General features: G+C 55.9%; 1 protein-coding gene across 1 annotated transcript; it reads left to right on the top strand.

Annotated features, from left to right (window-relative positions):
- Positions 1 to 17: 17 nt before the first annotated feature.
- On the top strand, positions 18 to 11,420 carry PLEKHN1 (pleckstrin homology domain containing N1). Its single transcript, XM_010722766.4, has 15 exons — positions 18 to 220; positions 1,234 to 1,333; positions 3,632 to 3,778; positions 3,889 to 3,969; positions 4,713 to 4,803; positions 6,095 to 6,219; positions 6,404 to 6,553; positions 6,702 to 6,782; positions 8,286 to 8,355; positions 8,804 to 8,958; positions 9,261 to 9,440; positions 9,578 to 9,814; positions 9,965 to 10,075; positions 10,279 to 10,327; positions 10,519 to 11,420. Exons 1-15 carry the CDS (start codon positions 141 to 143, stop codon positions 10,689 to 10,691), a joined length of 1,830 nt encoding a protein of 609 aa, XP_010721068.2. The 5' UTR covers positions 18 to 140; the 3' UTR covers positions 10,692 to 11,420.
- The last annotated feature ends 316 nt before the right edge of the window (positions 11,421 to 11,736 follow it).

Below are 11,736 nucleotides of genomic sequence, written 5' to 3'. Positions count from 1 at the left end.
GGTGAGAGCCCTGGGCCAAAAGTCTATTTGCTGCCGGCTCACACCCACAAGTCAGTGCCGACAGACGGAAGCGGGGCATGGCTGCGTGACACAAGCTCTGCTTCTGCTCCCAGTGCTCCCAGTGCTCCTGGGCTGCTGGAATGGGGAACATTGCGTGCGTCCCGCAGGCGCCTGGGGGGTTCCGGCACTCCTTCAGGAGGAAACCTTCGCTGAAGAAAGAGTGAGTACGAGTGCTTTCATTGGGAACGGGGTCGGTGCTGAGTTCTTCTTGGGAATCCCAAAGAGCGTTCCACCAGCAATGGGAGGTTTGTGGGGTTTTGAGTGGTGCCACGGCAGCTGCAGGCGCCCGGGGAGGGATCGTAGTGCTGTGCCGGAGTGCTGCAGCCACACTGCCCTGAGGAACAGCGTGATTTATTTCACTGGAGTTGGGAAATATCACCTCCCCACCGTGGGGCACAGAGCTGAGAGCTCAGCATTCCTTTGTTTCGCATTTTATTTGTGCTGCCCTAACTCTAACCGTAACCCTAACCGTAGCCCTAACCCTAATCCTAACCATAACCTTAACAGTAACCCTAACCGTAACCCCAGTGGTAACCCTAACCATAGGTTTACTGGCCATAATCCTAACGGTAATCTTAACCAAACCTAACCCTAACTCTCACCCTCACCCCAACCCAGTGTACCCATCCCACCCATCCCTATCCCTTTAGTAGGAAAACCCCAAACCCTGGCACTCAGCCTGACTCCTGCTGTGCCCCAATGGCAAACAAACACCTCTGCAGGGTGGTACTGCAGCCCCAAATGGGGCTCCTTGTGTGCTGTACCAGGGGGGCTGGGCTGGGGGTGGAAGGGAAGAGAGGCAAACCACAAAGACCCCATAACACCCAGTGGTGTGCGTGTATGCGTGTGTGTGTGTGTGCACATGCAGCTCTGCCCAGAGGGTCTCACAGCGGGGCTGGAGGTGGCACATTGCAATAGGACATCGCTGCTCCCAGGCTCAGCTGAGAACATTTGGTGATGTGAAGAAATGGAAAATAAAACAAAGAAACACCAACAGGTGCAGCACGAAACCCGCTGTAATCATTCCAGGCGTTTATCAGCTCAGTGCTGGGCTGGGATGATTAGAAAGCCCACAGCAAACTGCTCGCAGAGATTTCCAAGTTCCCTTTTTTTCTGAGCAGAACTCGCTCTGCATCAGCTCAGATCTGTGCCATTTCTCCCCCTGCCCCATAGGCAAAATGGCAAGAAAAAGCTGCCCAGCTTCTTCGGCATAGACGGCGATGGGGAGAGGGATACAACGACAGACAAAATCCTGCAGTACATCCCTGGGAAGGCAAGTACCAGCACATCCTGCCCCACAGGCTGCATTCCCACCCATCCCAGGGCCAAAGGTGCACCAGGCTCCACAGCAGGGCAGCTCAGGGGTGAGCCCTACGCTTGGGATCCCCACGGGGGGAATAAGGACACGCTGCATCTCTATGTGTTTGATTTGGGGGGAGTGCAGCGTGGTGGGAACATCATCACCGTTCTCAGTTCTTTGTTTCTGGGTAGGAAGGGAAAATGCGAGCTAACACTCAAAGGTAGGATGATTCATTCCCACGCTGGAATGAGACGGAGCAGGCAGCGTATTAGCAATGAGAGCTGGGAAGATAATCAGGAAGGGCAGGTCTGCCCCGGGCACGTAGCAGCCCCGTGGCCATATGGCTGCATCCCAGCAATGCTCGGGGAACGCTGCACTGTGTGTTTGCCCAGGACTTTGGGGTGGTCCAGGGCTGCGGATGGGGCAGCGCTGAGTGCGTGCTGTTGTAGGGCAACTGGGCTACGTGAATGTGGGGGAAGGGGGAAACTGAGGCATGGTGCTGTGTTGGCATCCTGCGTGGAACTCAGCACCACCTGTGATGGGACATCTCCATTTGGGAGGTGATGGAGTCAGTCCAGCTGTGTGCACAGTGCTGGGGGCATCCCAAAATCTCTGCTCCCACCCCACCACGGATAGCATCCTTGTGCAGCTCCCACACCCCGCCCTTCCCTTTGCTTCCCACCCCTCCCAGCCACAGCAAATCCGCAGGGGAAGGATATGCCCGGAGCACGGTACCCAAATCTGGGTACTGTGTGAGGGGCTGAGCCCTTCCTGCAGGGTGATTCAGCAGGGAGTCAGCGGGGGCTGCGGGGTACGGGCAGGTTAATCAGCAACCGGCTCTACCTGCGGGTTGAGCAGCGGAGATGTGGGGAGGGCAAAGAGGTGTCGGGGTTGGCACTGCTTGCCAAGCCCTGGGAGAAAGCTGCTTGCCTGGGATCTGTGCTGCCTGCAGCCCCTGTGGAGCAGAAATGGGATAGAAAAACACAGAGAGCCCCGCCTGGTAAAAAATTGACCTGAGCTGCCCCACTTCTTCCTGCCTGACCAAAAGACCTGATCGGTGCTGATAAGACTGCTGGCGCTTGGAAGCCCTTCTCAATTACGTCTTTCTCAAGAGAGAAAAATCCCAATCCCTCCCTTTGCCCACCGGCCATGCAGGGCCAGAGCTGCTCCCCTGCCCCCTCCAGCCCTGACCCCAGGCTGCAGCTGGAAACACAGAGCTGGCTCCAGGCTTCTCCAAGGGCAGATGGTGATGGTGTGGAGGGAAAAAAAACTGAGTCACCAGGCCCTGTGGGTGCTGAGGTTTGAGCTGAGAAGCACAGGAGCAGTCGTTAATTGCCTCTGGTGAGAGCATCGCCAGGCAGCCTGCAGCTCCCCACAGCTCGGATGCATGTGCATGGCACTGCATGGAGCTGGGAGGGAGACTGCAGCAGCAAAGGGCTTAGCTGCACCCAGAGGAGATTTCAGAGCTCTTTGTGGGTGCAGAAGGAGCTCAGCTCTGCAGGTACGAGGGTCCCGTGAGCCGCTGAGCACCAGGGATGGCTGGGGTTGGTGCCATTCCACTGGGGTGAGTCACTGGGGCCCACAGGGGTGAGCTGTGTGCTGCTGGCTCTGCATTCATCACGGGGCGCAGCTGCTGTCTCTGTGCTGTCCCCCGGCTCCCTGCTGCGTGCCTGGAAATGCTGCTTCAACATGTCACCACTGCAGCCCTCCCGCCTCGACGTGGGAGGAAATATCCCATGTAAATGGGTAAAAAAGGTCCCTCTCAGGCTTGCAGCCTGGTTCAGGGTGGGCTCGTGGCTCTTATCCTCTCTCTTCTGCTTGGCAGTGAGTATCTCTGAGCCTGTGTGCAATACCCCGTGGGCTTAGGCAGTGGAGTGCAATAGGGGTGTGGGTTTGTGCCGTTGCACAAGGAAGGAATTTCCATCAAACCAGAGCTCAGGAAACATGGGAAACCCCTGGCCTGGAAGGCAAATTGCATTGTCTTAGCCTTGCTTGGTCCTTGTCCCAGTCAATTGGGTCAGGACGGCAGGAGGTCAGAGTTGGGAAACCCTAAATATGCTTCTGCACACTCCCTTTCCCACCCCAGAAAACATTCCTCCAGCTCCTGTCTCCCCCAGTGCACACATCCCCATCTCTGCCAGCTGAACCCAAAGCTGACTTCAGCACGGAGACCCCAAATCCAGAGCAGATGCAGAGTGCTGTGCTGGGGGCATCTCTTCCATCCATCCCACATCCCACCTTTGACTTGTTAATCTCCAATCTTTGGTACAGAGCATTCAGAACCAAGAAAACCAGAAGGAAAACCTGGACCAGAGGTTCCCCAGCCTGTTCAAGAAGGGACGGAGGAAAACGGTCGTCAGGAACCTGGGGAAAATCATCTATTACTCCAAGGTCAAATTCAAGTTTCAGCACTGCCAGGTAATTCACAGCCTGACCCTGCAGGGCTGGGATGTGGGGAGAAATGCTGGGCAATGGGACCTACAGCTGTGGCAGGTGTTTGTTAGAAACCCCAAACGTGTTTTCTGCAGGAGGTCAATGACTGCTACCTGGAGCTCTTCCAGTCTCACCTCTACTTCCAGTCCATGGGCTCCAATGGGCTCACCTACCAGGTAGGGCACCTCCAAGGGGCAGCATGGCCAAACTGGGGGCACTGGGTGAGATGGACGAGATGGGATGGGCCTCCACTAGCAACCTTTGCTGATGTGGGTTCATTAAAGGCTATTATGCACATACAGCCGAAAAATCACAGCCAAAACCGACCTTGAATGCATCCTCCCTCTGCAGGAGTGAGTAACAACAACCGAGCATGGCTGCTTTGTGGATGTTGGGGAAACTCATCCCTTTTAGAAATGATTTATTGTCTTCTAGGTCACTTGAGGTTAAAGCAATATGACGATGTGCTCTCTTGACTCACGGAGCAAGCCAGCCATCAGCCACACAGCAGAATGCAAACACCATCACCAATCCCCCACCTGCTTTATAAACAGCCCCTTGGATTATTAATCCTAAAGGAATTAAGAAGGAATTAATGTGCCAGCAGCAGCCCCAAGACATTACAGCAATTAGCATCTTTCACAGCCCCTGTTCTGAGAGCCCGAGATGGCAGCACATGCTTGTCATCATTCCTATGCCTTGTGTGTGTGAAGGCTTGGGGTATGGGAACAGAGCAGCTCAGTTCTGCTTTGTGCTATTCCCATATTCTTGTGTTTGGTTTTGCTGAGGTTTCTCCAAGATCTGGAAGCAGCGCTGGATGGAAGGCTCAGATGTTTCCAGCTGTTGGCAGCCCAACCTATGGGAAAGGGGCATTCTTTGTGGGCTGCTCCAATAATGGCAGTGTCTCCTTCCCACACAGGGCCTGCTGCCTTTGAAAGAGCTGAATGTCTGCGAGATGGAGAGCAGGAGGAGCGCGGGGCAGGAGGAGCAGCACGCCTTCCGCATCACAGGTCTGTGCCCCATGGATTGAGAGGGTGTGTGAACCCCATGGTGACAAAGTGGAAAACCACACTGTGGGGAGAGGAGGCAGGGAACTGATGCTCTGCATCCTTAGCTGGTAGGGATGCCCAGGGCTGTGGGCAGGGAAGGGGCTGAGTGGGGACTCCCCTGTCAGTGCTGCTGCCTTCAAGAGTTTTTAGGCTTTCCAAGCGCTCGCCTTGCTTATTCAAGGGATAATGAGCTGTCTGCAGTGTGGCCAGAGGCTTCTTTGCTGAGTTACAGCAGCCCCAAGGCCCCAGGGGTGGTAGTTAGAGCCTGGAGTGCACAGAAATAGGGAAGGAATGCTGGAAAGATGCGGAGCCAAGGAAGAGAAAGCCATGCGGTGGCCACCCAGAAAGTAAAAAGGAGATGCTGATAATGTTGCTATGCCTTGGGTTTCCGGTGCTGGTGGGACTGTGAGCACCCCAGCCTGGCTCACAGAAGTGGCTCTGTGGCTCAGAGATGGCCCAAAGCCTTCCTGCAGAAAGAGGAAGGATGGGGCTGTGGGACAGAGCACGAGGCTGGCACAGGTTGCTCAGCACAGCTGTGTCATTGCTGCTGCTCTGCAGGGCCTGGTAAACACCCATAGCCACCCAAGTTCCTGGGTAATGCTATCAGCTCCTAGACTACTGTGCAGGGGATCTCTTTATCCCCATTGCAAAGATGAGGAAACCAAGGCAGGGAAGAGGGGTGAGCCCTGGACCTGCATAACTCCTCATACCCAACCAGTGAGATGGAGCTGAGCGGAGTGACGCAGGGACAGCCGCTCTGCCTCAACTTCCTCCTCCCTGCTGAGTTTGTATCAGTGCATTTCTGACAAGCCAGAGGTGTTTCAAAGTCTTAATTACCTGATTTTCATAACTAACACAGGTCTCATGAGATGAAAGCCTCCACAAAGGGCAAAGTACCATGTTTATCCCGTGCGCTCCCTTATCTGACTCCTTCCGAGCCCCACAAATCCCCATCTCACCGAGCATGCACCGAGTTTGTTATAACCTGAGATCACTGGTCAATTATTAATCCCAACATCCATCCTGCAGCCTGCCAGAAGTGATGATTAACGTCATTAGAGTGTCTCTGCAGTGAGTAGCAGGGGCTGTGAGGCTTCACTTGCGCTGCAGCTTGTCTGGCACAGGTGCAGCAATAAATACATACATTGGGAAGTGGTCGGTCTCTACATTTACAGCTGAAGCAAAGCTAAGAAGCACTGTGGTGCCCTTTGATGCTGCACAGCTCAGCACATCTCGTCTCTCCAACACCCAGGTCCATTGCTGAACCCTCTGATTGTGTTCTGTCCCACGGAGACGGAGCTGAAGCAGTGGCTCTATCACCTGGAGAAGCAGATCCACCTGAACGGAGGGAGCCTGGGCTTGCCCTTCATTGCTCAGGTTGGTGCTTGGGGCTGGGATGCAGGGGCTCAGTGCTGGGTGGATGCTGTGCTCTGCAGCACGCTGCTTCCCCATCACCTCTTGCAGCACCTTGGGTTGGGTCTGGGGAAATTCTCACCCAGTATCTGGAGCTCGCTGAGCATTTTAAAGTGGAGGGCACGTCTCTGCTTTGGTCCATCCCTAGGATGACTGGAAGCAGAGCTCGATGGGGAAGGAGGAGCTGCGGTGGTCGGTGCAGAACATGCCTGTCCAGGAGTGGAGGGGGACCCAGCGGGAATCCCTCGGTGACGTCCTCTGCGTTTCCAAAGTGAAGCTCCAGCACCTGCCTTTCCAGGTAGGACCACTGTGGGGTCCCTGAAGAGCCCTTCAATGCACATCATGGGGCAGTGCTCATCCCCGCTCTGCTGGCCCAGCTGCAGTGCCTGGGGATGGAGCAGGAGAGCACTGTCCCGGGGCTCAGCACTGCTCTTTTCCTTCCCTAGGAGCAGCACGAGCGCCTGCTGGTGCTGTACCCCTCCACGCTGGTGATTGTGTCTGAAGAGCACAACGGCCTCTACTTTAAGGTACATTCATCCTCCAGCATCTCTCTTTTCTCTCCCCAACCCACAGCACAGCTTCGGCTCTTTGTTCCCTCCACCTGGCTCCCCTCCTCCTCTTGGCAAGGGCTCTGCCTCCCTTGCCAGCTGGCAGGTGAGCAGCAGCAGGGTGTTGCAAGCCCTCTTCCCATGAGAAACACCTTGCCCTCCTACAAAGCCCCGCGGGGAAGGAGCTGGCTGCCGAGCGCCGCGATGCAGGGAGGAGGAGGTGAAAGCCAGCAGCACCCAGGCAGCATGCGTGGTATGGGGACTACACCTGTATCACCTGCAGTGCGAATGGCCCTGCAAGCCAACATCTCAGGCATCACTCCAATGGCTGTCAAGAAGCCATGTGTGCTCCAAGGCTGTTTTTTCAGGTTTGAGCAGAGAAAAAAGCAGTGCAGTGCCCAACCGACAGGTGCGCACCGCCAGGATGCTATGTCACCACATCCATGCCATGCCCTGCGGCATGCAGGCTGCTTTTAATTGGAGTGGGAAGAGCTGCGTGGAGCATCCAAGGGCTGGAGCAGGGCCATGTACCATGAGAGCTCTCCCTGAACACCCGCCTGGGTGTTTCCCTGTGCCACACCTCGGGCTGAGCTTGTTTTCGGGAGCGCGTTGTCGGCAGCTCCTGGGAAGAGGACACTGCACGAGGGGGCCCTGGGTTGGGCTCCTGGATGAACTCATCTCTTTTGAAACCTTAAACTGGATTTGTCTTCCCCATCCTTCACTGTGCTGCCTTCCCACGGTGCGGGGCTGCAGGGGATTCCCCGTGAACCGGCTCTTCCACAGGCATGCTGGGGCACAGCAGCCTTCTCCCGGCACTTCTGCAAGCCTGCTGAGCCTCCCATCAATGTGAAAAGAGTCTGGCCCTTCTCTTGCTGGTTTTGGGGGTTGCCATGCCCAGGAGGGCTGTTTGCAAGGGATGCTCTGTGCCTACTCCACGCCCATGCATGGCAGCACCAAAGTCCATTTTTTACAGCAGCAACAGGGGAAACTGAGTCACAGAGCGCTGCTTTAGTTTTTCCTCCTAAGGTCTGCACTGCTCGGACCATAAATCGCTTTCCTAGGCAGGAGAAATACTGCAGGAGTTTGTCTTCACTCCCTCAGCACCAACCCACCTCCATGGCTGTGCAATGCCATTGTGGACGTGCGTGCAGTGATTGCATTGTGCTCAGCACTGAGGACGAGTTGGGGACAGCTTCAGCCTCTGCCATGTGTGCCACCAGAGTGGCAGCCACAAGTGTGCCCTACGGCCCAGGGCTCACATTTCAGCTGCTGGCACCCGTGGGGCTCAGCCCTGTCTTTGGGAGGCTTTGCAGGGTATGGAGGGGAGATTCCTGGCTGCCGGGCTGGAAATCCCAGCCAGCAGGTCAGCTTTTGTGGGGACAACGCTTGTGCAGTGTTCTGGAGACATCAGCTGCTAAAAGGTGGGAAAATGTTGCCAAGAGGGCTAGAAAAGAGACAGTGATTTTCTTCTATCCCCAACAGGGCGAGCTGCCACTCAATGCCATCCAGGTGTTGTTTGAAGAGAATGAGAAAACCTCATTTTTAATAGAAGGTGCATATTCAGGGCTGTGCTGGATGCAATCTGGGTTTGGTCTGGGATCCTCTTGTCCCATGGTGGTGTAGGGATCTGGTGCCTGGGGGTGGGATATGGGGATGGGGTATGGGGTATGGAGATGTGGTGTGGGGATGGTGTATGGTGTGTGGGGATGGGGTATGGAGTATGGGAATGGGGGTGGGGATGGGGAATGGGTATCAGGATGGGGTATGGGGATATGGGAATGGGATGGGGTATGGGGATGAGGTATGGGGATAGGGATGGTGTGTGGGGATGGGGTATGAGGATGAGGGATGGGGAATGGGGTATGAGGATGGGGAATGGGGTATGGGGATGGGGAATGGGGAATGGGGAATGGGTATGGGAGTGACTATGGGTTCCTGGGGGAGGCACCGTGGGCTGCAGCCCGGCCCCAGCAGCAGCCCCGCGTGATGCTGTCTCGCAGGCCGGCTGATCAACTCCATCCGCGTCATCTGCCGCAGCTATGAGGATTACCAGGAGTGGCTCTACTGCCTCAAAACTGCCCAATTTCGAAATGCTGACTCCTCCTTGTCCGGATCAGAGAGTTTCTCAGGATCAAAGCTGCCACACCTCAACCAGGTAACAACTGTTGCGGATTTGCATGGAAACCAGTGTAAATCCAGTGGGGATGGGGATGGGTAGCCCTGATGCAAGAGCCCAGGCTGAGCTGAACCATGAAGCTTTAGCCCCATCTATAGAAATCTCAGCCCTAGGGATCTCCATCCATAGGATCCTCAGCCCTAGGGTTCTCTATCCATGCGATGCTCAGCCCTAGGGAGCTCCATCTGTAGGATGCTCAGCCCTATGGAGCAACACATGTCAGTGCAGGGTGTCGGGATGCTCAGGTTGCTCTGATGCATTCCTCTTCTCTTCCCCTGCAGTTTGCTGGCAGTGGGAGAGGCTCACTGGCCTCTGATGGCCGCACCAACTCTTGGGCATCCGGAGGAAAAGGGACCAACACCCTGACACACCTGTCCCAGCACAGCGGCTCGCTGCACGATGCTCAGTCCTTCATGCTGCTGGAGGAGCCACACAGCCCTGGCTATTCCCAACCTCTCCATGTGAGTGAAAACCATGCCCAAACCCTGGGAAATTAGTAGGGAGGGAGCAGGTGGAGCACCCAAGCAAGGCGGTGACCATGCATTGCTTACATGTGGGTCCAGGCTGATGGAAAAGAGCCAGCTTTGCCTTTTTGCAGTGCCTGCCCCACACCAACTGGCCAAGCACCGTGCTGCCTGTGCAGGAGCTGCGGAGGGGCAGCAGCACCAAGAAGCCCAAAGGCAGATGTGGTCCAGGCACACAGGATGTGGAACAGGCACCGTGCAGCCTCATCCCCCAGCACCCCGTCCTGCCTGCGCTGTACAGTGAGCCATACTGCACCTATAGCACACCGCATCGCCCCACGGACCCCCCAGCACAGCTGGAACTGAGCAACGTAAGGGTTCCTCCTTTCCAATTCCTTCTGTTTTCTTCACTGTGATGCTTGTGGGAATAGCAGCCCTGACTGCTGCCGTAGGGAAGCAATCTGACTTAGGAGTGGGGGGCCTCCATGGTGGGCATCAGCTCTGCCATTTGCTCTGTTTAGGTCCTGCAGTGTCAGAAGATTGCCCAGCCCCTGCCCGGCAGGCACTGGGTGGAGGTGCTCGGGGCACAGAGACACCCCCAGCTTCCTGCTGATGCTCCATACCTTGCCAACGTGAGTTTGTCAGTGCAGCCCTGGGGCAGGGAGCAGCCCCGCAGTGCTGTTCTGTAAGCACCTGGGAGGGGCTGGGGGCTTGATTTGTCTCTCTCAGGGTTGGAGACCGTTGTGTGGGTGCAACCTGGGGAGTGGGAAGGGCATGGGGTACCCCAGGGCTGAAGCACTGTGCCGTCCCCATCGGTCCATCTCCTCCTTTCCAGGTGTCATCTCTGCCAGAGGAACATTTGGGCCCCTTGCTGCAGCCACCAGGTGAGGCCCGTGGGTGTTGCTGGGTTCTCCCTCCCCATCTCCATCCCCATCCATGTCCCCATCGGTATCTTTGGAGCAGGGCTGAAGGAGGAGTGCAGGAACCCATGTGTGCCCTTCCCTCCTTGCTGACCGCAGGCAGCTGAACCAGGCTGCTTTGGAGGAGCTCTCAGGGCTGTGCTGTTTCCCTGCAGATGATGGCATGGGTGCCTACGATGTGCCAGAAGGCGGCTGCCTGCACCGTGACTCTGCAGTGTACCACGACTACGCTGAGCTGCAGAGCTTCCAGAGCGAGCTCAGCTATGACAACCTGTGGGACGCCGAGGGCAGGGAGCCGGACAGCCCAGCACCATGCTATGAAGTGTGAGCAGAGGTCTCACCGGGCACAGGATGACCCCTGGGCTCTGTTCTCCCATCCCGGTGGGTGTAGGAAGCAAAGGAATCCGCAGCAATCCCTGGGAGCAGTGTTAAGGACATCCCAGAATGGTTCCCATTGCGGGGGGGGGGGGGGAGGGGGCACATCCTCCTCTCATCCCTCAATGTCTGGGGGCACCTGGGGAGATCAGGGCACAAACAACAGGGGACAGAGTCTGGGTGCTATCGCTCTGCAGCCTCTTGGCCAGATCCCTCAGCACATACGAGGTCAGCAGCAAACCCAAATGTTTTCTTTTTTACCTGAGGCTCCAAATTCTTAACCTTTGTCCCCTCCAGAGGCTGCAAACCAAACATAGCGATGCAATCTCAGTTTCGGTGCACACAGAGCAACCCAGCAGCGTTTTGTACTTGAATGTCTACGTATTGCATTGTACTTACCTGTATTTTCCAGAAGGTATCCAGCAAAGTTTACATGCAAGGTTTGAGTGAATTTGATGTATTTAATGTGTACATGTGGCTGAGTCGGAGATGTATTTAATGTTGAAGCTGTGGATGAGGCTCGGTGCTGCAGTGTGTGTGTTGGGTTGGGTCTTCTGCTGTCGTTGTGTCGTTCCAGGTTTACCTTCTCGTTGGGAAGCTGTGTACTAATAACCAAAAGGATCTATTTATTCAGAATGGAATGGTACTGTGAGCCCAACAATTACAGCACACCTTCCTCTGGCAGGCGTTGTTCTCTCTTTGCCATCCCTGTGCCTTCACTCTTCACCCATGTCCTTGGGGGTCTCAGGAAGGGGCTTTCCAATTCACCCCATGTACCTGCAGCAAGGTGCACAGCCTTGCTGGCAGCACTGCAACCCTCAGCAGCAGCCCTCCCCCCCCCCCAGCTGCACTGGTTTAAATTGCATCCCTGGTGCATGGCTGCAATGTTGGCTCCTGGGCTCCATCTGGGTGAGACTCAAATATCTTCTCCTGGCATTGCTCTCATACAGCAGGAGGTGGCAATAGCAGCACGGTCCCACTGTGCTGTTCCAGCTCCC

The sequence above is a fragment of the Meleagris gallopavo genome, chromosome 23 (assembly GCF_905368555.1).
Source record: "Meleagris gallopavo chromosome 23, MGAL_WU_HG_1.1, whole genome shotgun sequence".
Lineage (NCBI taxonomy): Eukaryota > Metazoa > Chordata > Aves > Galliformes > Phasianidae > Meleagris > Meleagris gallopavo.
Note: the sequence above shows the minus strand (reverse complement) of the source record. Positions and strands in the feature narration are given on the sequence as shown.

Excerpts from the sequence above, each read along its gene's own strand:
- PLEKHN1 (XM_010722766.4), top strand. The coding sequence starts at position 141 with ATGGGGAACATTGCGTGCGTCCCGCAGGCGCCTGGGGGGTTCCGGCAC. Across the intron at positions 6,220-6,403 it reads GCTTGCCCTTCATTGCTCAG|GATGACTGGAAGCAGAGCTC; the intron begins GTTGGTGCTTGG and ends GTCCATCCCTAG. Across the intron at positions 6,783-8,285 it reads ACAACGGCCTCTACTTTAAG|GGCGAGCTGCCACTCAATGC; the intron begins GTACATTCATCC and ends TATCCCCAACAG.